Source organism: Aotus nancymaae, unplaced genomic scaffold, assembly GCF_030222135.1.
Source record: "Aotus nancymaae isolate 86718 unplaced genomic scaffold, 86718_ANA_hifiasm-v0.15.2.pri h1tg000002l, whole genome shotgun sequence".
Taxonomy (NCBI): domain Eukaryota; kingdom Metazoa; phylum Chordata; class Mammalia; order Primates; family Aotidae; genus Aotus; species Aotus nancymaae.
The window spans coordinates 15,324,780-15,351,813 of NW_026988413.1; the positions used below are offsets into that span (position 1 = coordinate 15,324,780).

General features: G+C 39.9%; 1 protein-coding gene and 1 pseudogene across 1 annotated transcript; both read left to right on the plus strand.

The window, feature by feature from the left end:
- The first annotated feature begins 1,203 nt into the window (after positions 1-1,203).
- On the plus strand, positions 1,204-3,691 carry LOC105713655 (trypsin-like; annotated as a pseudogene).
- Positions 3,692-16,928: 13,237 nt separating this feature from the next.
- Positions 16,929-20,800, plus strand: LOC105713730 (serine protease 58-like). Its single transcript, XM_012447500.2, has 3 exons — positions 16,929-17,235; positions 17,821-17,974; positions 19,176-20,800. Exons 1-3 carry the CDS (start codon positions 17,196-17,198, stop codon positions 19,456-19,458), a joined length of 477 nt encoding a protein of 158 aa, XP_012302923.2. The 5' UTR covers positions 16,929-17,195; the 3' UTR covers positions 19,459-20,800.
- The last annotated feature ends 6,234 nt before the right edge of the window (positions 20,801-27,034 follow it).

Genomic DNA, 27,034 nt, shown 5'->3' on the forward strand with positions numbered 1-27,034 from the left:
ATTTCCTGATTATGTGAGACAGGAGAACACTCTGCTCTCTTCTGGCAAATCTGAAAAAACTTCATCGTAGTGTGGAAACTCCAGGGTGAATCTGTTTAACTGATAGTTTCCAACTTTTCTCTGTTAGCTGCTTTCCCCACTAGTGATGATGATGATGATGATGACAAGATCGTAGGGGGCTACACCTGTCAGAAGAATTCTGTCCCCTATCAGGTGTCCCTGAATGCTGGCTATCACTTCTGTGGCGGCTCCCTCATCAGTAACCAATGGGTGGTGTCTGCGGCTCACTGCTACAAGTCGTAAGTCATTGACACTCACTTTCCTATATGCTAAGATCAATTAATCCTCTATCCCTGATTAAACACAATCCAGAGTAAACTGTAGAGTTGTGCTTGAGGGTGAGGCATTCAGACCTCCAGAGATTTTTTATTCTCTCAGGCATTGTCTGATGTATCAAGGGGCTTTTGCATGGAGAGGTAGCCTTTAGGCGTCTCTGATGTCTTCCCAAATGATGGTACTAAACATACAGAAGGGAAATAGTGAGTAGTGAAGTTTCCCTAGAAGTACCTTATGACATGAATCACTACATAGTGCTAATCACTATAGCTCAACAGGTATAAATTGTATATGGAGGCAATAACATACAGAGAATTTACAGCACAACATTAAAAATATGCATGATTCATTCTGCTCCCTTAAAATTCTGCCATTCCTCACTCCTGCTTCATTTCCTACAATAATTGGTGATCCCAACCAGAGAGAAATGGCAAGTGCTGATCAATCTCCACCAACTTTTTTTCTCCAACTGTTTTATTCAAGTCTTTGGGCTCTCATTCCCATTCTTTAATATTCTAACAAGATGGTGGGCTGCGAGTCTGCACTTACAGTGACATCTCCCTGAGGAAAACTCTAACCTGTACCACGTGGCAGTATACAATGCTACCTTAAGTACACAATTACTGTGTGACTGAATGCTTCAAAACGATGGTGTCTGTGTTTGTGCTCGTAAATGGGTGGGGGTCAGAAGTGGAAATAGCTCAAGTTAGATACTTAGGAACCTCTTATATCTTTTAATCCAGCCGAATCCAAGTGCGTCTGGGAGAACACAACATTGAGGTTGTTGAAGGCAATGAGCAATTCATAAATGCGGCCAAGATTATTCGCCACCCCAATTACAATTCAGCCACCATAGATAATGACATCATGTTGATTAAGTTGAGCTCAGCTGCCACCATCAACTCTTGAGTGTCCACCATCTCTCTGCCAAGATCCTGTGCAGCGACTGGTACTCAGTGCCTCATCTCTGGCTGGGGCAACACCCTGAGCAGTGGCAGTAAGTGTCACCTGACACGGAACTACCAAGTATGACAATTTTAGAGCTGAAAGACATGTAAAAGTTCAGCCTGCCCAAATTCTCACTTAAGGTTAAGTTCTCCGAGCACAGTTTTTGGATCTATGGAATCTCAGAAATATACCATTAATAACTGAAATAAAGAGGATTCCCTTGCTGAAACCATGTAGAAGATACAGTAATGAAGTATTATGATGGGTATTTAACTGAAGTGTGATTAGTGATGTGCAGAGATCTATAAACTGAGAAGGTAAACAAAACAAAGACTCAGGGATATGGTCTTGCCTGGAGCACGTACCTGCTTGAGAAATAAAGTTGCTAGATGTGAGATCTGTGGTCACTGATGCTAGTGTCACAGAAAGAACAATTCGTTGATTAGAAGTACTTGGAAAAGCTTTTAAAAAAAAATTTGTTCTCTCAAATGAGAAGTCACCAACTAATTGGAAGAGTGAGAGTATTGGTGAAGAGGGGAGATGTATTGAGAAAGAAATTTTTGGAAACCTCATGAGTAACCTTGCATTTTTTATGCTTCCACTACACAGCCAACTACCCTGACCTCCTGCAGCGTCTGAAGGCTCCCATTCTCTCTGACACTGCTTGCTGCACAGCCTACCCAGGCGAGATTACTACAAACATGATATGTCTGGAATTCCTGGAGGGTGGAAAGGACTCTTGCCAGGTTAGTTTCTTTGTACTGCTTCTCAATTCCAGCTCATTTTTTTTTTTAGATTTTTTTTAATTGCATTTTAGGTTTGGGGGTACGTGTGAAGAACATGCAAGATTGTTGCATAGGTACACACATGGCAGTGTGATTTGCTGTCTTCTTCCCCATCACCTATATCTGCCATTTCTCCCCTTGCTATCTCGCCCCAACTTCCCACCCTCCACTGTACCTCCCCTATTTCCCCCAGACAGACCCCAGTGTGTGGTGCTTCCCTCTCTGTATCCATGTGTTCTCATTGTTCAACATCCGCCTATGAGTGAGAATATGCAGTGTTAAATTTTCTGTTCTTGTGTCAGTTTGCTGAGAATGATGGTTTCCAGGTTCATCCATGTCCCTACAAAGGACACCAACTCATTGTTTTTTATGGCTGCATAGTATTCCATGGTGTATATGTGCCACATTTTCCCTGTCCAGTCTATCATCAATGGGCATTTGGGTTGGTTCCAAGTCTTTGCTATTGTAAACAGTGCTGCAATGAACATTCCTGTGCATGTGTCCTTATAATAGAACGATTTATAATCCTTTGGATATATACCCAGTAATGGGATTGCTGGGTCAAATGGAATTTCTATTTCTAGGTTCTTGAGGAATCGCCACACTGTCTTCCACAATTTTTGAACTAATTTACACTCCCACCAACAGTATAAAAGTGTTCCTATTTCTCCACATCCTCTCCAGCATCTGTTGTCTCCAGATTTTTTAATGATCGCCATTCTAACTGGCGTGAGATGGTATCTCAATGTAGTTTTGATTTGAATTTCTCTAATGACCAGTGATGATAAGCATTTCTGTGGCTCATGCCTATAATCCCAGCTATTAGGGAGGCAGAGGTGGGAGGATAGCTTGAGCCCAGGAGTTCAAGACCTACCTGGGCAATATAATGAGATCCCATTCTCCACAAAAAGGAAAAAAACAAAAAGACAAAAAAAAAGTGTAATTTCCAGCTCATTCTCAATCTTCTCTACCATATCCCCTTTTTCTGAAACACAGAGGATTGTAAAACTGCCCCTACAACTGATTGTGAGAAGTGAGGGATAGCCTTAGGACAAATTAAATATTTCATTTTTATTGTATTAAGATCTAGGTTTAAGAGTTCAAAAATGCACAGAAGATGATGTGCAAATAGTACTTCCAAGTGCCCTTCTGAGGAGGTAAACTGTTGAAAGGAACTCTAGTGGAAGGAGCAGAGCTAGTTGAGCACCATGAAACCTCCATAGTACTCACCTCCTCTTGGCCCAATTGGGCTACTAAGGAAAGAGAAGGGGCTGAAAGAAGAGATGAAGAAGACCAACTAGTGATATAATAAGTAGACTGAGGGTTGGGAGGTTTCAAGAGGAAGAGAAAGTGCTTCATGGAGGATCAGCAGTGTGAGACAATGGCCCCAGCACAATGGAAGAATATTTTGCAGCCTATTCTCTCATCTGGGCATAAATAAGAGCTCTGAATATCGCTTCCTTTTTTCTCAGGGTGACTCTGGTGGCCCTGTGGTCTGCAACGGAGAACTGCAGGGTATTGTCTCCTGGGGCTCTGGTTGTGCTCAGAAGAACAAACCTGGAGTCTACACCAAGGTTTGCAACTATGTGAAATGGATTCAGCAGACCATTGCTGCCAACTAAACACCTTTATCTCTTCATGTTCCATTTCCTATTCATCAACTTCCCCTTTTTTCTATGCCTAAAAACAGTATCTAAATAAAAATATACTGTCTTGTACCACATATTTCCAAGAATGGTCCTTGTCAGTATTGATGAGCTTTCTCTTAAAACTAGCTGTTAAGAAGGTGGACGTAGGGTCAAGCTATTATACTGAGCAAATGTGAAAGGCTGTTGATACGGTTTGACTCTGCGTCCCCACCCAAATCTCATCAAATTGTAATTCCCAGTGTTGGAGGTGGGGCCTGGTGGGAGGTGATTGAATTGTAGGGGCAGACTTTCCCCTTGCTGTTCTTGTGATAGAGTTCTCCTGAAACCTGCTTGTTTAAAGTAGATAGCACCCCCTCTCCTGCCATCCATGTGAAGATGTGCTTGCTTACCCTTCTACCATGATTGTAAGTTTCCTGAGGCCTCCCAAGAAGCAGAAGCCAGTACAGCCTGCAGAACCATGAGCTGCTTAAACCTCTTTTCTTTATAAATTACCCAGTGGCAGATATGTCTTTTTAGCAGTGTGAGAATTGACTAATACAGTTATTTAGTCATTAATTCAACCTAGTCAATATAAGTTTACTGATCACCACTATATGCCAAACTCTGTGTGATACACTGGAAATAAAAAGGTGAACAAGTTTAGAGGTCACTGTTACCACTCGTTTTAAGATTTGGCTACAGTATATATTTTAACATGCATTTTTGGGCCAGGTGTGGTGGCTCATGACTGTAATCCAAACACTTTGAGAAGCCAAGTTGGGAGGATCACTTGAGGCCAGGAGTTTGAGATCAGCCTGGACAATACCACCTCTACAAGAAATTAAAAAATTATCTGGGCATAGTGGTGCATGCCTGTAGTTTGAGCTGTTTGAAAGGATAAGGTGAGAAGCTTGCTTGGGCCCAGGAGTTTGAGGCTGTAGTGAGCTTTGATTGTGCCACTACACTTCAACCTGGGAGACAGAGCAAGACCCTGTCTCTAAAAATAAACTAATTGAAAACATGCACTTTTGTGGTAGATCATGCATTCATACCTTACAACACACAATGACACTAAAATGCAGAAAGTTAAAATTAATTGCCCCAAATCATTTAAATAATTCACAGTAAAGCTAAGATAAAGCCCAAGTGGGCATTCCCAGTGCATTGCTGCTGATATAACAGAATGATCTGTCTTTCCTTTTTCTTCAATCTATCTGAAATTCTGTAAGGCTAGGTAAGAGAAACTTCTAGATGCAGAAATATTTAAAATTCACAGATTTCCTGTGTTTTCCAAGATTTCACCTACCTGTATATCCTTTACCTCCAAGATCTTTCTTGTTTTCCAACTAGAAATTTGCTGTAGCAGGCCTGGTCTCTAGAGACAATCTGTGCCCCTTTTCACCACAAGTTCCTCCAAATCCTAGCTCAGATGCTATACTACTTTAAGCTACAAACAAAAACAAAAACAAAAAAAGCACAAATAAAGATAAGTTTGCAGAAAATAGATATCGCACCTTGAGGTCATAAACAGCTACAGATGTATTACCTGTTCTCGCCAGTCCTGTCTGGAGAGTGCATCACAGACTCTGGCTTCAGTTCTCCTACAGGTTGTCCCTCAGATCTTCATTGTTATGTGCATCATTGATAGGAGGGCTTGGAGCAGAAGACCCTGTACATGATTCTCATGTTTATCTGGAATGAGACAAAGACACACTGGGATCAGAGAACAGAACAGTGCAGGTGCAGGCAATCCTTGGAAAAGAGAGAGTAATTGCAGTTCAGTGATTAAGGGAAGGAAGGGTACTGTCTTAGGCAGCTCAGTCTGCTATCAAACAAATATCATAGACTGGGTGGCTTGCACAACAAACATTTATTTCTCACAGTGGAGGCTGTGAAGTCCAAGATCAAGACATCAGGTAGTCTGGTGTCTGGCTAGGACAGCTTCCAGGTTTCCTAATAGTCATCATCTAGTTGCATCCACACATGGCCAAGAGAGCCAGTTCTGGTCCTATTCTCTTCTTACAAATAAGTACATTAATCCCATCATGGGGGCACCACCCTCTAGACCTTATCTAAGCCTATTAACTCCCAAAGACTCCACCTCTTAACACCATCCTGTTGGAGGCTAAATTAATATACGAATTTGGGGGGGGGGTGGACACAAACATGCAGACCATGAATATTTCAGAGGAGGAGAGTATTGAAAGAAATATGTGCCTATCAGCAATTTCCTATCCTTTTGTAACTATGGATGGCACATTTGTAGAGAAAAGCTGAGCTCTTAATACTGCCTTATCACTGCCCCTAAAATGCAGCCAAAATTCCTTAAACTTGCATTCAACATTCTCCAAATATTTGATTACAACTAACCATTCCTGTCTTATTTCCTTTGTTCTCATTGAATTGCTTTCATGTTTGTGTATAGTCTAACTTAATTTCATATATAAATCTCTTTGTATATATAAGTAGCCTTAGATCTATGTCAACTAAACATCTTGGCCTTCTCCTTTGAACAAAATGAGATTAAGTTTTCCCTGTTCCCTCTGAAATACTTTTCTGCTCCAATTAATTACCACTATCGATACCTACCTACTCACCCCAGATAGTGGGAAGGTTCCGAGACTTGACAGGAAGTGTGAGATACACAAAAGATAAGAGATCAAGGCAGGTCCAGAGAAAAGAAATTATTAATATTGTTAGTCCTTTATGTTATCCAACAGTGTTTGTTTAGTACTTATTCTTGCCATTTCCAGTCTTTTATTTTGTTTAATGCTTCCCAATTAGTGAATTTTTACTAAATTGTAAATTCCATATGCCGCTTTAACCAACAACTTAGCTTTTATACATTCACCCTAATAAAATAAGCATTTAAGCAAAAAGAGAAAGGTATAAATGTGAACATATCTCTTAGGAAGTTGCAAGAAACAGAACATCTGACAAAGTCTTTTAAAAATGCACAAATGGAAGCTTAGGAGTAGGGAGGGCTTCAAGAATATTTATGCAGGAACATTTGTTTTAGTAAGATAAATTACTAAATTTATCTCTACAAATAAATTACCTCCTTTTCTCTATAAATCTTATTAATTCATTATTTTATTGCAACATCACTATTTATCTTTTATGGAAAGTGAAAACTTTATTGAGTTTTGAAATCAATCTTTAAAAATTAAATATTTGCTATCCACATATTATCTAGTCTTACTTTTCAAAGTCAATTTAAAACGTCAATTTGTTGAAGGGGCACAAACACAAATGTCTTACTCTCGGAGATACTCATTCACTCTGAATAGCTCCTCTAATCACTTTCTATTTCTATTCCATCTAAACAGTAGGATTTTCAGACCTCTTGAAGAAATAATAGTTTTCAATAATTTCTTCCTCTCTCCATTTGTTTTACAAGTTCCCACTTTCTCCAGAATAAATCAACTCACTTTCTCCTCCATGAACTGATCTCATCTTCTCACTGTGAGGCACAAATTCCTTCATCAAAACCTACCTGAGAGTTATATAAGCCCTCTAACATGACCTCAATAGTCTACTGTGATTTTGTGTACACAATCCCCATACAAAGACTTCATAACTTAACAGAGCTTATTATTAAGGACACATCCATGTGCATAATCCAAGTTCATTTTTTAAATGACTTTCCTAGTTCTGTGGTCCATTTCTATTTGCGGTGTTCTTAGATCTTGCCAGCTCTGCCTCTGAGACTCTTATTAGACTTGGAGGGACCCATGGTAGAGACCAGTGAAAGACCATAGGTTTCCTCCAAGGCCAGCTTCTGGCTCAAAGATCTGATAGCAGTAGAGTACACTATTTTCTAAATAGAAGATAAGGTCATAGGATCTGAAGAATTGATGGAAGGTTTGTTTTGTCTTCATTTGCAAGGGGAACTTTCACAGTCACAAAATTTTGCATTGTGGTAATTTCTCATGCAACTAATGTACTATATCCGCAGGTTAAAAAAATAAAAACATTGTAAGAGAAAAGATTACACTTCCCTGGGAGTCACTGGATTGTCGTCCTGGCATAGTAGAAGCTTCCCTCATCATCCCACTGCATTTCCTCTCTATTACATGTAGAATGGAAAGACTGGGCAGATTTCTGGGAAATGCCTCTCCAAGCCCCTAAACTTCCTTTATGTGTAACTGCCTCCTCAACAGGACCTCTTCCTTCATTTTCCTTTCTGAGAAGTGCTCATACAGAATTATAGACACTGTTCCGATGTGACTCTCACCATTGAATTATCATAGACCTTTCTTTTGGGGTTTCCTCACGTCAAAATCACATTTTCCATTTTTGATAATCAACACTTTGAACTCAGAAATTGCAGTTTTAAAATCAGTAACTCCCTCCTTCATTCCCCGAAATCCTTTTTATTTTCTTCTTCCTGTTTAACTACTAGGATTATTTTTCCCTCAAAAAAGAAATTTCCATTTACTGCCATGTCCAGGAAAAATAAATTTTCTTCACTGTAGCTTAGCATGGTCTCCACATTATTACAGTGTTTTACATGTGTTTAGAACAAAAAAAGACACAATCTCTTATTTCATTTGAGAAAACGGCATAACAAAATATTTTATACTTTTTTCCTGTATGTAATTTAACTCCCTTCCTTCAACCCAAATCAGCTACATTTTTGTTCAGTCAACACCTTCATAAGCCACATAGGATGAGAGAGTTACACTCTCCCACAGGACAGCTACCTGCCATGTTTTACTGAGTGAGATGTACAAACTGAAGGCTGGATCTAATGGTGAAGACAATAATCTTATAAAGAGAGAAAGAGAGAGAAACATTAGAGAAGTATAAGAAGAAAGGAGGTAAGATAGGATAAGACTAAGGAAGAAATTTTAAAAGAATAGGGATAACTAAAATAGATCTTTAGAAAATTCTGCTGTGTGGTATACAATACAGATTCTCTTCTTGAGTTTTCTGTGTAGTGTTCAGAACAATTTTTATTTTTACTACTGTATTTTAGCATTAAATCTGATTTGGAGAATAGGATAAAATAAGAGCTAAATGAGCTTTAACACTGGCATGGGGAGAAAGATGAACCACATCTGGGTAACAAGAACGGGGCAGGATGGGGAAGGTATTTTTTTGGTCAATCATGGCAGTTACCAAATATTAGAAATAAAAGGTCTTCATGCCATACAAAACTTACCTTCCATAGCTCTGGGTTCCACCAAAGATTTTCCCCCAGACATTGTATTACTCTAGATTCATTCAGGAAATACAAACCACATTAGCAATATAAAGAGGAGAAATTTTAGTATAAAGAACTATTAACTTTTGGCCAGGTGCAGTGGCTCATTCCTACAATCCCAGCACTTTGGGAGACTGAGGCAGAAGGATCTCTTTAGTCCAGGAGTTTGAGACCAGCCTGGGCAACACAGCAAGGCTTTGACTCTCTCTCTAAAAATAATAATAATAATAATAATAATAATAATAATAATAATTAGCAGAGTGTGATGGTGTATGCCTGTAGGCCCAGCTACTCAGGAGGCTGAGGCAAGAGAATCACTTGAGAATAAAAGAATTATTAACTTTTTTGGTGAGGGAAAAAATATGGAGAATGGGGCAAAGCAAAAAGATCATTTTGCAGTGCCTGACATGTTAATGCAGACAACTCTAAACGGAGTTGCAGGTTTTTATTGCTGTTGTTTCATATTAATGTTGTCCCTTTCTGCATTTTTCTTGATAAACAAGTGTTAGGTTTTATAAAACAAAGATAACATTTGTCTCTAATGAAATTTCCAGGATGTCTGGTTTATAAAATTTAGTATTAATCTTTCTCATTTTACAAAAATCCCTTAATCCACCCTAATCTGCAGGAAGAAAGCCAGCTGAGAATGAGTGCAACACGGTCAGATTGGGAGGCTTTCCAGCACTGATCTGTTCCATCCTCTCATTCCCCCACATCTTTTCTGACCCTCATGTTAGTCACAAGATGTCCCTAGTGAAACGTGAGTAGAATTGGAGGGGGTAATACATTTTTTCTGTAGAGGGAGCTGCATTGAGCTAGGAAGAGCTGAAATCTACAAAAATCCCAATAATTCTGAATCCCTAACTTCAGGAGGAACCCAGTTCCAGGACATTGCTGGAGCCAAATCACACAATCTTGTGAACCAGGAGTATCCAGAAGGTTTGCTCTTTTCTAGCACTCAGAAGTTTTGCAGAGGTGAAAAAGGTGATAGTGATGATAACTCATACGTACTATCTTCTGTGTGTCATATACTATGCTTAAGTGCTTTTAGATAATATTTAATCCTCATGCCTATCTTATGAGGTAAGTACTAATCTTCTTTCCATTTTATAGTTTAGGATACTGAGACTTAAGGTAGTTAAATGTCCTTTTCAGGATAAGGCAGCTGGTAAGTCATAGGAATTGAACCCTATCAGGTCAACTCCAAAGCCCATGCTCTTCATATATATATATATATATATAAAACAAAAAAACAAGAAAATGTCATAAAGATTTAAGGACTTCACAACAGTATTTTGACATTAAGATAAAATACTGTCCCTGAGAGTCTGGAAAATATGGGAATCCTAAGGTTACAGTTATTTTATTTTATTTAACCAACATTTATGTAGCATTTACTGTTTGTTAGGCAGTGGCAAAAGCCACTTTATAAATATTAACTCTTTGCATTTTCCTAAAAATAATCGATGTGATGGGGCCTTCATTTTACAGGAAAGGAAACTGACAAAGACAGAGATAAGAAACTTGTGTAAGGACATCTGGCTACAAAGTATGTCACAATCAGAGCTCATTATGATCAAGCTTCAGAGGCTACCATAAGAATTACAGACAGTATATTATGAACAACTCATACGCCTGTCTCTTCTACCAAAGATTCCAACATCTTCTCTCATAGGAGTGTTGCCTAATCCTTTTTCTATTTTACTTCTAAAGACGGAAAGAATCACACCTCATACTCACTTTAAACCACCAAGGGATCTTGATCCCTCCCTCTATCAAGCCACGACTTCCCAGAATTGACGCTTAAACATGCAATGAGAGCAAACTCATGGACCCAGATAAATTGCTTTCGAGTCCTTCAGGATTGAGAGGCCACAATGGTGGACCCCGGAACCACTCAGGCACAATAGCCCTCTTGGAACACTTGGTTCACCTACCACCATTAGAAAACGGAGTAGAATTGGAAATGATTTGTCGCCTGTCCTGGTTATTGGTTACTGCATAGAAAACCACCTCAAATTTAGCAGACTATAGCAAAATCAATCACTTGTTACCACTATTTCTCATGGCTTTAGGGTTTGACTGGGCTCCTCTAGGCAATCATTGCTAGGAGTCTCTCATGCCTTGCAGGCAGCTGGTGGCTGGGATTGGAGCCATCTATAAGACTTTCTCACTCATAAGTCTGGTGACTGATACTGGCTGTCAGCTGGGACTTCAGCTTGATTTTTGGCCAGAGCACCTGTGCATGGCTTCTGTACGTGCCTCCATATGGGATGGCTTGGGCTTACTTATAGCAAAGCAGATGTATTCTAAGAACATTTGAAGAAGAGAGCCAGATAGAAATTTGTTGACTTTTGTAACACGTTCTCCAAAATTCTGCCAGTTCGAATTTTTTTTTTTTTTTTGCATTTTAGGTTTTGGGGTACATGTGAAAAACATGCAAGATTGTTGCATAGGTGCATATGTGGCAGCATGATTTGCTGCCTTCCTCCCCTTCACCTATATGTGGCATTTCTCCCCATGCTATCTCTCCCCAACTTCCCACCCCCCGCTGTCCCCCCTACTCCCCCCCCAACAGACCCCAGTGTATAGTGCTCCCCTCCCTGTGTCCATGTGTTGAGGAACCAAATTGGAATTTATATTTTGCAGGGAAGAGAGCCAAACTATAAAGGAGTACTTTCTTTTTTTTTTTTTTTTTTTTGAGACAGTCTTGCTTTGTTGCCCAGGTTGGAATGCAGTGGGCCATCTCAGCTCACTACAACCTCTGCCTCCCGGGTTACAGTGATTCTCCTGCCTCAGCCTCTCAAGTAGCTGGGATTATAGGCGCCCACTATTATGCCTGGCTACTTTTTTTTTTGGTATTTTTAGTAAAGATGGGGTTTCACTATGGTGGCTAGGGTGGTCTTGAACTTAAAGGAGTACTTTCTAAGCCACCACATCTTCTCACATCCAGGAAAAATCTCTTGGAAACTGAATTACGCTTTTTAAAAATTTTTACTTTATATCTGGGGTACATGTGAAGGTTTGTAAAATAGATAAACACATGTCATAGGGGTTTGTTGTACATATTATTATAACACCCAGGTATTAAGCTCAGTACCCAATAGGTATCTTTTCTGCTCCTCTTCCTACTCCCACCATCCCCCCTCAAGCAGACCCCAGTGTCTGTTGTTTTCTTCTTGTGTTCATAAGTTCTTATCATTCAGCTCTCACCTACATGTGAGATCATGTGGTACTTGGTTTTCCTTTCCTGTGTTAGTTTGCTAACTAATTTGATGATAGCCTCTAGCTCCATCCATGTTCCTGCAAAAGACATGATCTCATTCTTTTTTATGGATGTGTAATATTCCATGGGGTATATGTACCACATTTATTTTGTCCAGTCTTTCACTGATGGGCATTTAAGTTGATTCCATGTCTTTGCTATTGTGAGTAGTGCTGCAATGAACATTTGCATGCATGTCTCTTTATGGTAGAATCCGTTATATTCCTCTGGATATATATCCAGTAATGGAATTGCTAGGTCAAATGGTAGTTCTGCTTTTAGCTCTTTGAGGAATCATTGTGCTGCTTTCAACAATGGTTGAACTAATTTACACTCCCACCAAAGTATATGAGTACTCCCTTTTCTCTGCAACCTTGCTAGTCTGTTACTTTTTGACTTTTAATAATAGCCATTCTGAGTGGTGTGAGATGGTATCTCCTTGTGGTGTTGATTTGCATTTATCTTATGATCAGTGATACTGAGCTTTTTTCCATATGCTTGTTGGCCACATGTATGTCTTCTTTTGAGAAATGCCTGTTCATGTCCTTTGTCCACTTTTTAATGGGGTTGTTTGATATCCTCTTCTAGGTTTGCTTATAGATGCTGGATATTAGACCTTCATCAGTTTGCAAAAATTTTTTCCCATTCTGAAGGTTGTTTGTTTACTCTGTTGATGGTTTCTTTTGCTGTGCAGAAACTCTTAAGTTTAATTAGATCCCATTTGTCAATTTTTGCTTTTGTTGTGATTGCTTTTGATGTCTTTGTCATTAATATGATTTGGCTGGGTCCCCACCCAAATCTCATCTTGAATTCCCATGTGTTGTGGGAGGCACCCAGTGGGAGGTAACTGAATCATGGGGGCAAGTCTTTCCCATGCTGTTCTTGTGATGGTGAATAAGTCTCACAAGATCTGACGGCTTTAAAAAGAGGAGTTCCCCGCACAAGCTCTCTCTCTTTGCCTCCTGCCATCACGTAAGATGTGACTTGCTCTTCCTTGCTTTCTGCCATGATTGCAAGGCTTCCCCAGTCACATGAAACTATAAGTCCAATTAAACCTCTTTCTTTTGTTAATTGTCCAGTCTTGGATATGTCTTTATCAGTAACATGAAAACTGACTAATACAGTCATGATATCTTTGCCCATTTCTAGGTACAGGATGGTATTGCCTAAGTTGTGTTCCAGGGTTTTTATAGTTTTGGGTTTTAAATTTAAGTCTTTAATCCATATTGAGTTGATTTTTGTACATGGTGTAAGGAAGGGGTTCAGTTTCAATCTCCATTGACTAGCCAGTTATCCCAGCAACATTTATTGAATAGGGAGGCATTGCCCCATTGCTTGTTTTTGCCAGCTTTGTGAAAGATCAGGTGTCATAGATGTGCAGCCTTATTTCTAGGCTGTCTATTCTGTTCCATTGTTGTTTTAGTCACTGTAGCTCTTATAGTATAGTTTGAAGTCAAGTAACATGATTCCTTCAGTTTTGTTCTTTTTGCTGAGGACTGCCTTGGCTTTCAGGCTTATTTTTTTTGGTTCCATATAAATTTTTTTTAAAAAATTTCTAGTTCTGTGAATACTGTCACTGGTAGTTTGATAGGAATAGCATTGAATCTATAAATTGTTTTGGGCAACATAGCCATTTAAATGATATTGATTCTTCCTATCTGTGAGCATGGAATGTTTTTCCAGTTGTATGTGTCTTCACTGATTTCTTTGAGTAGTGTTTTGTAATTCTCAGTGTAGAGATCTTTCACCCCTCTGATTAGCTGTATTCCTAGGTCTTGTGGGTTTTTATTGTTTGTGTGTGGCAATTGTGAATAGAATTGCCTTTGTAATTTGGCTCTCAGTTTGTTGTTGGTATATAGGAATGCTAGTGATTTTTGTACATTGATTTTGTATCCTGCAATTTTTATAAGTTGTTTATCAGCCAAGAGAGCTTTGGGGCCAACACTATAGGGTTTTCTTGATATAGAATCATGTCATCTACAAACAGAGATAGTTTGAATCCCTCTTTTCCTATTTGGATGCCTTTTATTTCTATCTCTTGCTTGATTGCTCTGGCTAGGACTTCTAACACTATATTGAATAGAAGTGGTGAGAGAAGGCATTTTTGTTTTGTGCCAGTTTTCAAGAAAAATGCTTCCAGCTTTTGCCCATTCAGTATAATGTAGGCTGTGGGTTTGTCATACATGGCTCTTATTATTTTGAGGTATGTTCCTTCAATACTTAATGAGAGTTTGTAACATGAAGGGATACTGAATCTTATCAAAAGCCTTTCTGCATCTATTGAGATAATCATGTGATTTCTGTCATTAGTTCTGTTTATGTGATGAGTCACATTTATTGATTTTTGTATGTTGAACCAACCTTACATCCGAGGATGAAGCCTATTTGATCATGGTGGATTATCTTTATGATGCACTGCTGGATTCAGTTTGTAAGTATTTTGTTGAGGACTTTTACATCTATGTTCATCAAGGATATTGGCCTGAAGTTTTCTTTTTTGTTGTCTCTTTGCCAGGATTTGGTATCAAGATGATGCTGGCCTCATAGAATGAGTTGGGGAGAAGTCCTTCCTCCTTCATTTTTTGGAATTGCTTCTGTAGAAATGGTACCAGTTTTTCTTTGTACATCTAGTGGAATTTGGCTGTGAATCCATCAGGTCCTGTGCTTTTTTGGTTGGTAGGCTATTTATTACTGATTAAATTTATTACTGATTAAATATTACTGATTAATATTGTTCTGCACACATTGCTGGAACAGAAATGTGAGCTGATTAAAGACATGAAGAAAACAAGACAAAAGAAAAGGAATTCAGGGTAGGTTCCAGCAATGTGGCAGAAACAAGGCTGTAGGTAAGAGAGACTCTGTGCACTGCAGGTGATTCGGAAACATTTACAAAGTGATTTCTGTTATACTACTTAAGGGTGTTTTCAGACTGGTGCAAGAATTTCCCGTAGTATCTCCAAAGCTTCAGTTCAAGCTTGAAACCAACCCTAGCATTAGGTTAGTGGTAAATTAAGAAATAAAATGAAGACAGCTGTTTTCAGGTGCTGGGACAAAGCAGACTGGAGATAAACAAATAACTTAGCAGAAATAAGGCCCAGTCCTACCAGATAAATCGTTGGAACGAGTAGAGGGATGCTGGATTTCCTAGAATGTTGGGAGTTATGGGCTTAAACGGCATGGTTGTGACAAGGTTTTTAACCATACAGGGCTTCAGCTTGAAAATGTACAGGCCTGTGATAAAGGATAAATTCGGTCACACATACAGGGCATATAACACAGTGTTTGTCACATGGTACAAAGTAAATACCGACTTATTATTATAATAACTATTATTTTAAAAGCTTTGGGTACATGGGAACATTCTGATAAGATGTTTTAAGTTAATAATTAAATTTTAGGAGAACTAAGTCTGCCTATAATTTTTACAGATATAGGAATGTTATATGTATGGACTTTTATAACTGATCAGCTCTTTAGTTACTGATAAAGATCAGTTTGATCCTATATGGTTTGCATTTGTCCAGTCTGCTTTATATAAAATGTGGGATTGAACCCCACTGTTATTATTACCTGTCTCTGTGGGACAGCCTGGAAGTTATCATATAAGGTTAGCTAATAAAAAGAAAAACTGGGGTACTAGTAAGGAAACTAGTTGTATTCAGACCATCCAATAGGAGAGCATCTCAGATCTGAAGATTATGAAGTATTTTGGTAGGATGGTTTTGCCCTGGAATTTTTTTTTTTTTTTTTTTTTTTTTGGAGATGGAGTTTCGCTCTTGTTACCCAGGCTGGAGTGCAATGGCACGATCTCGGCTCACCACAACCTCCGCCTCCTGGGTTCAGGCAATTCTCCTGCCTCAGCCTCCTGAGTAGCTGGGATTACAGGCACGCACCACCATGCCCAGCTAATTTTTTGTATTTTTAGTAGAGACGGGTTTTCACCATGTTGACCAGGATGGTCTCGATCTCTTGACCTCGTGATCTACCTGCCTCGGCCTCCCAAAGTGCTAGGATTACAGGCGTGAGCCACCGCGCCCGGCCTGCCCTGGACTTTTTATAGGAAGAGAAAGGCAAGATCGAGGTCGGGAGATTTACAGTTGGGGTTGTTTTGCAATCAGGGGGAAGTCCCAGTCAGTTGGCTGAATAGAAAATGTTTATTTTTGAATGTAGCTAGTTTTGAGGACACAAACCATTCTAATATCAGCTAATAAATTTTGAAACAAAAAATGGGGAGTTGGATGGTCTGTATCTGGCCATGTCAGCAAGCACAGGCAACAGAGGAGAGGTCTGTGTTTGATGCGTCACAAGTAAACAAGAGAACCACGAGAAATTTTCCAGGTGTTAGGAGAATGAATGGGTAGAGTCTTATCTACATCATACAGGAAAGGTAGTTCTTTACGGTAATTCATTTCCCAGAGCACAAAAGGATGCAGGGATTTCTTAACCATTGCTCTTTTCTAAGGTAGCGTTCAACCTTGACACAGGGAATATGGAGACTTGAGTACTGAGTCGTGACTTTGCCACTAACTTCCAAGAGAACCACAACTTCCTCATCACTAAAATTAGATGGAATGAAGAAAACAATGATTTATTAAGTGCATTTTATACCCCAATTTTCGGGAAGTCTCTCGAAGAGGTGAGACGGCAGGGTGGTGGGTAGGGAGAGAGGTTTAGGTCGCAGAGGGAGGAGGGGACAACAAAGTTTGTGTCACAGAGAGGGGAGGGAAATCAGCAGGTACATAATGACTCTGAGCAAGACTGGTAGGATAGGAAAGGAGGCACCAGGACCTTGGCTTCGTCTGTGCCACTCTCTTTCACCCTCATCAGAGATGGCTCCCGGCAATGCCATATATATTTGGGTCTTGATAAGGACTCATTTGAAGACTGCTCTCCTGTCATCTATCTTCTGCCTGTAATTAGTGTTTCTCCACAGCTGTTCTTGGCAAAGACACTTGGACTAAAGATTGGGACAGTTTATAGCTTGATCAACTTGTCTGCTTCTGGCGAGATCACAGTCTGCCATGAAGGGTTTTCTCATCGTCGCTCTCTTGAGTGCAGCTGGTGAGAGTTTGGGACTTTGTTTCTGCCTAGGGTGAGAGCCAGGATAGTCTATGAAAGATTGGAAAGAAGAGTAGCTGGGCACAACTTAAGAGCTAGGAAGTGGAGGATATTTAAATAAAACAACTGTTGAAGAAAACAAAAGGAACCACATTAGAGGACATTGGCCTGGAAAAGTGGGGTGAGCTGGGTCAGTGGCTCTGGAAGCCCTAAGATTTTCTATCCTTTATACCACCAAAGTCAGGCAGTAATTTTTTACCCTAATTTTTGGCAAAAGTGAATTAAAAAAAAATTAGTCATTTTTTTTCATCTTTGTAACACACAGCACTGCCAATCAGAGTTTGTGATCAACATATGAGTTAGTTTCACAGATTTTTGATATAATTTCATCTCAGCAAAGCCATGTGTCAATTTTCTTATTGTGTATAACTTGGGGGACATAGATAATTTTCTTTGATAAAAATATAAAAGGTAAATTGAAGACCTTCACATTACATTTGAAAACCTTAAGTTAGGGAAAAGTACCCTCGCCAGTTCTGGCCTTTTAACCTCCTTTTCTCTTTCCACTTATACCCCTTTCTTCTCCAGGAGCTGTTCTGGCTAAAGATTCTAAAGATAATCAGGAGTTATCACATAATTTTACTATTCCTTACATGGTCTATCTGCAGTCCAGCCCAGAACCCTGCGCGGGGTCTCTCATTCACCCTCAGTGGGTATTGACAGCTGCCCACTGCCCCTTACCGTAAGTTTCCCTTTCTCTTGCAAGCTGGGAGTAATCTGTTCAAACAAACGTAGATCTGATGAAGCATCCCAGAAAATTTTTAGTAAAATCAGGAGACACAGAAAAAAAGAGACTCTTGTTCCAACGGGAAATAGAATACAAATCTGGGCAGTTTAAGAGGAGATAAGTATGAATGTGTCAGAGGATTCCCTCTCATGGGTAGTAAATAATAGTCATTCATCAACAACGCTTGTTAAACGCTTACTATATAGCAAGGGCCATTTAATCACTGATTAAACAGTGAAGGAACAAGATGAAAATAAGTGTTCCCTCATGGAGCTTCATTTGGTAGAGGTAGTAGCCAACACAAATAAGTGGCCAAAAACAAAGCATTACAAAAAAAAAAAATGGCAAGTTGTAATATATGGCCATGTAACAAGAGATCTGCTTCAGTTAATGTGGGCATGTCCATCATCTCTGAAGAGGTGAGATCAATAGGAAGAGAAGGAGAAAGCCAAATGCATAAATCCTGGGGGATATTCCAGGCCAAGGGAATAATATTCATATACTCCCTGAAACAGCGAAGATATTAGGGTATTTGGCAAGCTGAGAAATCAGCAGGAATTCAGTAGAAGGGCAAGGGAGCACGATACAAAATAAAGCAATTCCTTGCAAATCTCAGTGTTTCTGTTGTGTGTGAGAACGTGTTGTGTGATCAAGACCCTCTCAGTTTCATGAGTATAGAAGGGTTCTTTCAAATTCAGAAATCTAAGCCATCTGGCTGTTCAATGCAGTTTAGTTTAACACAGACTGAACATCTGCTCTGTGGTAATTGGGAAATACAAAGGAAATAGACAGCTCACATCCTCCTGGAATAAGAATTGGAAAATCAGATGTTCTTTCTTACATCCATACTTAATGCATGAACTGGATGTGTGGTGCCTCTCTATTAGCTGCTAATTCAGATGATCAAAATCTTAATAACAAGACTCTACTGACTGTGTTTTAGGTGCCAGAACCATGTCAGACATTTTACAAATTTATGTCTCTAATACAACAATTCTGTAAACTATCACTATTATTTTATAGGCAAAGGCAGGCCATGCCAGTTCTCAGGTTAAGACAGAAAGTTAAAACAAAGAGGGTAGGCTGTATCATTTCTTGTAATCTGTCATCCTATGACTCTCTTTCTTCTCATCTCTCTGCCCTCTTTCTTCCAAAGTGTTGAAATCCGACTGGGAGTTTCTCAACCTAGCATCACAAATAAGAAACAACAGATACGAAACTATTCATCGATTGTGACCTACCCTGACTTTGATGCAAAATCCTTGAACAATGACCTAATGATGATCAAACTGTCCAAGCCTGCTTCACTCAACTCCTATGTGGGGACCATAGCCATAGCCTTGGAACCCATTCCATTTAATGAGTCCTGCTTTATTCCAACCTGGACTTGGAATAAATATAAAAACCATAAGTGTTTGATGCTGTGTTTTTTATACTGAGGAGGTTGGAGCTGGGAGAAAATGTGGTGGGATGTCCTTGATGGAAATTGCTGCTGTGCAACAATGCTGTCCACCATAGAGGGATTCCTGCCAGGGCCCTATACCACCATAACTGGATGTCAAAGATAAAATTCGAAGAGACTGATAAAGGGCAGCCACTCTGACACCAACAAATGGAGCAGACAATAATTTTTATATCTATAGAAGATTGAAAACAGAGTCCAGAGAACTGGATTGAAATAAAGATGGGAAAAATAGGAATTTTCATGCACAAAGACAGTATCATCAAGGCAGCCTGTTGGAGGGTGAACTACTTATTGATAGTTGCTGAAAGCCCATCACACAATGGAAGAACAGTGGGGAAAATGAAAATAAAATATATGTGATGTAGTGAGGCCGCAGATGATGCTTCCTACATCCTCTACCGAGAACCCAATTTATGTGCAGAGAACCCTGGGAGACAAAAGAATGTTTGAGAGAGCACGTGTCCTGTCACCAGAGCTGGTTCCCTGCAGAGAGTGCCCCTCATACCTACTGTTCCATCCCAGAGCTCCCACTTAGAGTTGGAGACTTGGGTGGTTCATAGGGAAATTGATTATTATGACATAATCAGTTGGTATCTCCCTGGCCTGACATGCCTCACGGAAAAAATAGTGGCAGCCCATGTGGTAAGCAGCCCATGTTGTAAGCACACACCCTTCTCCCCTGTGAGCTGAAATTGGGATGAGCAGAGAGATCTGGTCTCTGCAGGTGTCTAATAAAGAATACTTATGAAGAAAATTACTTTCTAATGCATTTGTTGGTCTTTGTTGGCTGTTACTCCATTATGCTTTCTTTAGGTATTGTGAGAGGATGAGGATATCACCACCTGATATCTGAAATGAAATGACAAATCTGAATCTATTGCTTATTATAGCAAGGTAGGGCAATGCTGACAGGCACCATCCCACTAAGCAGAGTGAAGTGCTGATTAGCATATGAGGTTTGTGGGAAGCTTGGAGTTGAGGGATTGGAGAACTTTCAGAGGTATGAATGGGTTACATCATCTGCCGAGGCCTGGCTACTTCAGGGGGATTGCTATTGATTGATTGGCACACTGAGATGTGTTTTTCAGAGGACCTCTGATCCTGATCAGCTGATTTTAAGAGGTGAAGGCTGACACTGATTATCTTGCAAAAGCTACGTTCACTCAAGCAAGTTGTCCTGGATCTATTAAGCCAATTTAAATCTTTCTCTGGTGGCTACAGAACAATGCACCTGTTCTATAAAAGCAAATTGAAGTTGAATTTAAAAAATCAGTCTTTGGTAAAAAACAAACAGAAATAAAAAGTAGAAACTATTATATTTTCAGTATTTTGCAGCTTCATTTTTCAATTTAGAAGCGAAGTACTTGGAAATCTAAGTGAACATGTTTTCTGAACAATTGCAGCTTGTATGATTTTTGTCCTTGGCTTTATAAGTCTTATCCAAAGTAATTGAATCACAACTTATAGAAGTAACTTATTATGTACCATTTGAAAACAAAACAAAACTATTCAGAGGTATATAGGCTCTACATGTCAAAATCACAGTGACAAACTGTAGCTCCATGAGCTTTCTGGTGCAGGGCTTCCAATATTTATCAGAAATTCATTATTTCAAGTAATTTAAGTTACTTGCACTTAGCTTTTTATGCATATTTTAATTTAGTTACCATATAAACTTAAAACTGAATATAATTTCTTTTTCTTCTCTGACCTGACACCTTCTGGCCTAATCTGCTTTAGGGCATTCAATTGGGTATGCTCTATCAGAAAAAAATACTGCTCCTTAAACAACACTGGACTTAGTCTGAGCAATCTCTGGTCAAACTTTTGTTTCCTTTCTGTTTGCTATTGTCTACCAGAAATTAAAATTACATAACATCTTGGTTAAAGTCCCTCTATCTTGAAGTTGATAGTATAATAGCAATTGCTATTATGGAGATAAATAACATGACTTCTTAAGGGGAAATACATATGTATATTTATAGCAATACACACACTATATATACTTATAAATAATCTATTTAACTTAAAAAGCAGTTTTATATGCATTAAAAATAGTTTCTCCCTTTATAATTAAATGTGAAAAAGATCAAGTATATGTCCAATAAGAGTGTGTGCGTGCGTGTGCGTGTGTGTGTGTGTGTGTGTGTGTGTGTGTGTGTAGGGGGAAAATCTTAGAGACAATGGCTTTGTTGCTGTCTCTTTCTCCCTGTGGTCACTAATAACTCACAGTTTTTCAAAATTTTGTAAATGATGCATAGTACAGAAAGAACTATGAATCTGATACCTGACAAAGGGAACTTATAAATCTATTTCTCCAACATGAAGATTACTGAATAAGGAATCCTAAGGAGAATGGAGTGTCTGCTGCTACCTGCACTGAGTATTCTCAGGACTAAATTTATTTACAAAATAGGATCTGGTTGCAAGAGCCCTTGTGATAAGGAGAGTTACTCTGGAGTTTGTTTTCTCTTTTCCACAGTCAGTAATCCTGACATCCTGACATGGATCAACCAATATTCTCTTCCCTTCCACGACTGTCAGGATAGACTCAAAGAAGAACAGGCAGGAAATATCATTTGTGTGGGACAACCTCCAAGGATCCTATCTAAAAACAAGGCATTTCTCCCTTCTCTATACAGGGAGATAACAAGGGTCCCATTGGAAGAGGTGGTGATAATGCAGAATCAAAGAGCACTGATCCAAAAGGCCTCCCAAGAGTGAGGAGCAGAGAGCTGAAGTCCCTCTCCCTTCCCCACTCATCTCTGGGATTCTAACTATTCCCTCTCTCATCTTTCAGAGTTGGGGAGATTTGGGGTAGAACCATCTGTCTTTTGTCTTGCTTGCACTTGGATTGGGTCAAGCTCGAACCTTAGAGGTGAGACTAATATGTGGATGTAGAGAGAGGGCTGCTCCCTCTCAAGAAAAATAAGCCCATTCTCTTGGATGGTTTTGCTTCTTTCATGTGCCACTTCTTGGCATTTACTTTTTTTTTTTTTTTGAGATGGAGTCTAGCTCTGTTGCCCAGGCTGGAGTGCAGTGGTGCGATCTTGGCTCACTGAAACCTCTGTCTCCCAGGTTCAAGAGATTCTCCTGCCTTAGCCTCCTGAGTAGCTGGGATTACGGGTGTGTGCCACCACACCTGGCTAATTTTTGTATGTTTAGTAGAGATAGGGTTTTACCATGTTGGCCAGGATGGTCTTGATTTCCTGACCTTGTGATCCACCTGCCTCGGCCTCCCAAAGTGCTGAGATTACAGGCGTGAGCCACCGCGCCCAGCTGGCACTTACTCTTGTTCCATAAGGACAAAGACACATTGACTTTCTGTTCCTTCTCTCTATAAGGAAGTTTCAGCTGCTCCAACCATCTGCAATGGGAGATTGCATGGAATCTTGTCCTGGACAAAAGAAAGTGTCACCCTGGGAAGTGAAGGATTCTTCACAGATATTCATCACTATGCAAGATGGATCTTGAAAATTATGGATACCCACTGAGGCGCCTCTGTTCCCATATCCCCTCAGTACCACCTCTTCAAAATTTCTACACTGGATCTACAACTCTCTTCATCTTTGTTATTTTGGAACAAAATCCAAAGAGGAAACATCTGATTAAAAAAAAAAATGGGTAACCAAGAACTCATGTCATGACTCCTGCTGTCTTTGTCATGTAAACTTTGAGGATAATGAGAAATTTAGCAACATCTTTACTTGTGTTCATTTATTCATTCAAAAATTAACCTCTAGCTGCTTAGTAGGCACTTCCTTTGCTAAGGATGCCTGAGTGACTATGACATGACCTTGGCCATTAGTTGGATAATTATAATACCTTGTGATAACTGCTATAACAGAGATGGGCAGTAAGCTCCTCAAAAACATAAAATAAAACATTCTGAGTGGCAGTGTCAGGAGAATTAACACCAGAGAGGCAGACAAATTAGGGAAGGGTATTGTAAAACTGAGCACATAGTTTATTAAAAGGCAAAAAACATATGAAAATGTGGTATGGTCTGGAATATATACATAAATAAGTAATCCTTGAGGGTAGAAAATAAACTATAGAGGAGGGATAAAGTATCATTCTATATAGGCAGGCAAAGGTTGGGTGATAAAGGGCCTGACCTGCTCTATAAAGGAACTTAGATTTTTATCTTGTAGGTGTTAGAGGGGGTGTCATTGAAGCTTTTACAGTAAACAGAATACCATCCAATTTCTTATTTGAGAGATACTAAGTGAGTAACATCTATGAGATTTGGACATACTTACTGTAAGAAGAAAAGCCAAGGGAGGTATCAGGGATAACTCCCAAGTTTTTGACTTGGACAACAGGTAAGATGGTTATTCTCAAAGATCGTATGAGGATAACAAGGGCATTTGTGTGCAAGGTATCAAGATCATGGTCCTGAAAGAGGAGACAGGTGGCCTGGTATATTGAGATCCTTTAAGGATGTAGAGGTGGTTATTTCCAGCAGGCAATTGGAGACAGTGATCTGGAACCCAGATGCTGTCTGAGAAGTGACTAACAAATAGGAGTCCTATGTTGGTGGGTGGTAGCTGCAGGGTTTGGGAGGGCTCTCAGCTATGGAGAAGAGCTGTGATGGGTGCTCAGCTCTTCTCTGGCATATGGTGGGGAGACGTGCAGTATCCCATAGCCACTGACCAAGGCATCTAAAAACAGAGACAGAGTTAAAAGCATTCTGAGTGTTATGTTGACACTTGAGAGAACAAAGAACAACAGGGAGAAAAGGATTAGTATGACCTAGGGATCTTATGTTAAAAAAGAAAAGATGGGCAGAGGAGGCCAATGAAGATGAGAATAGAGAACCACACCATAGGAGAAATCTCCTGTGGGAGATGTAAAGAGGTTTGGGGTTTCTTCCCTTGAGGGATGCAGTGAATCTAGGGCATCTATAAAGACTGCAGAGGTGACTTGGTTTTTGGACCCTGAGCCTGGATCCCTGGATGTGTTTTCTCATCTGCTAAAGCCAAAACAAAACAAAACAAAACTCATGCCTATAATCCCAGCACTTTCGGAAGCTAAGGTGGGAGGACTGTTTGAGACCTGGAGTTTAAGACCAGCCTGGGCAACACAGAGATGTTTGTCTCTACGTAAAATAGTGATAATTTAAAAAAACTCCTAACTGCATGGGAGGCTGACAGGGGAGGAGGTTGAGGCTGCAATGAGCTATTATTGTGCCACTGACTTCCAGCCTAGGTGACAGAGCAAGAACCTGTCTCGGAAACCAGAGAGCTTAGGTGCGTCTAAGACCAATAGCTTGTCCTGGCCTATTCACAGAAATTTTCCTTGTTCTCAAATCTAGATATTAAGGCCATTTCATTCACTGTATGATTTTTTTTTCTGTAATCTTTTGCCCCATCCAAACGGCAAGTCCTCAGTTTGCCAGTCTTCTCTCACATTTTCCCCTGCTTTCTGTCTCTGGTTCAATGCCCAAGGCTCCCTTCACCTTTAATGAATCACATCTATATTTGTGCCAGAGTTGTCTTTTTTTTTTAATTTCAACTTTTAGATGCGGGGGGACATGTGCAGGTTTGTTACACGGATATATTGTGTTATGCTGAGGTTTGAAGTATGGATCCCATCACCCAGGTAGTGAGCATAGTACCTGATAGGTAGTTTTTCAACCCATGCCCCCCTCCCTCCCTCTCACTTCTAGTAATCTGCAGTGTCTACTGTTCTCATGTTTATGTCCATGTGTGCTCAGGGTTTAGCTCCCACTTATAAATGAGAACATGCAATATTTGGTTTTCCATTCCTGTGTTAATTCACTTAGAATTATAGTCTTTAACTAAACACTTCTTGTAATTCTTGAATCACATCTTTAGCACTTATTGGCAATCCTGTCTTCTCCAAGTAAATTGTTTGGATAATTCTCCACAGCAGCCATTTCAAACCCTCACCTCTCTCCTCTCTCCTCTTTCAGTGCTAACTTTTAGCAGATGACCTCTAGTTTGGGAGTAGAGAAAAGTTGAAACCATCAGAAAATGTCTCCCTCAACCTACCACCACCAAAATTGCAAACATACCTGTTTCCCCACACAGACACTTTTTTTCTTTTTCATTCTTCCTGCTGTAGTGGAAGCAAGACCTTATTATTTACAGCCTCTATCTCCACCTGTGAAATGGACCCTATCTAGTCTGACTTCCTCATGGACTTGCTTTATGGATTATCTCCAGATTTCCCTATCATTGCTTCTTCTTGTTATTATTTAAGCAAAATAAAGCCTCACTCATCTAAAATACAGAGAAGAAGGACATGTTTCTTCGACTTACTCTCTCGTTGCCTCCTCTATCTCCTTTGCAGGCAGTTCTTACTCGACAAATCCTGCAAAGTCTGTTCTGTAGGATTCTCCTATCTGTGTCTCCTTAACTGTCTCTCTCTTCATTCTCTTTTTTACATTCTGCATTCTCTTTGGAGCTCTGGTTCATCCACCTGGAGATTTCTTCCTTATCTCTTTATTTGGCTAACTTCTACTCATCCTTCAATCTCAAATTTCACTTCTCTAAGGAGGTCTTCTTCTGACCTTATACTAGTTTCCCACAATATGCTTCTCTAACCTCCCTTTTCTTTTGACACATTCACGATGATGATTCTTATTATCACCTCTCTCCCTTCATTAGGCATTATGATGTATGAGAACAAGCTTCTCATCTCCCTTGCCACAGAATCTTCAGTATTGAATGCAGTGCTAGCATCCAGTAGGCATTTGTGTTAGTTTTCTATTGGTGTGTAAAAACATCACAGATTTAATGGCTCAATAAAAATACACATTTAGGAAGAGTTCAAGAAAAAATGGTGGATAGGAGGCAGGACTAATTTGCAGCTCCCACTCGGGGGAACAGAACATCATGTGGAGACCCACATGTGAACTTTTTCTCCAAGAACTACTGCAGGAACATATCAGGAAAGCCAAGAGAATCCACAGACCCTTTGAAGGAGGTAGATTGCTACCGCAGGCTCTGTGGGATAGCCAAGGAACTCTGAAGACAAAGGACATAACCTCTCAGGAGCTCTACGGCCTGAGAAACCTCAATATTTATCCAAAGGTGACCCTAGAGAAAGCTTGTATTCTCCCTATACAATCACAGCTGATGTGTTCTGGAAAGCACCACCTCCTGGCTGGAGGCCATCCATCACAAATCCAGTGCACTTAACAAAAATACAACAAAGGACCTTCACAGAGTCCACTTCACTCCCCTGCTACCTCCACCGGAGCAGGTGCTGGTATCCACAGCTCAGAGACCTGAATGCAGATCACAGATCACATCATCTAACTCTTTGCAGACACTCCCCTGTACCACCCTGGAGCCTGGCAGCTCCACTGGGTGACTAGATCCAGAAGAGAAATAATCACTGCAGTTCAGGTCTCAGGAAGCCCCATCCCTAAAGGAAAGGAGAGAGCACCACATTATGGGAGCATTACTGTGGGCCAAAAGAATCCGAACAGTAGCCCATGAGCCCCAGATATTCCCAGTGGCATAGTCTACATAAATGAGAAGGAACCAGAAAAATTCTGGTAATATAATAAAACAAGG

Bases quoted from the DNA above. Each gene is read 5' to 3' on its own strand.
- LOC105713730 (XM_012447500.2), top strand. From the start codon at position 17,196: ATGAAGGGTTTTCTCATCGTCGCTCTCTTGAGTGCAGCTG. The intron at 17,236-17,820 runs GTGAGAGTTTGG...TTTCTTCTCCAG, and splicing joins CGCTCTCTTGAGTGCAGCTG to GAGCTGTTCTGGCTAAAGAT. The intron at 17,975-19,175 runs GTAAGTTTCCCT...TTTCTTCCAAAG, and splicing joins GCTGCCCACTGCCCCTTACC to TGTTGAAATCCGACTGGGAG.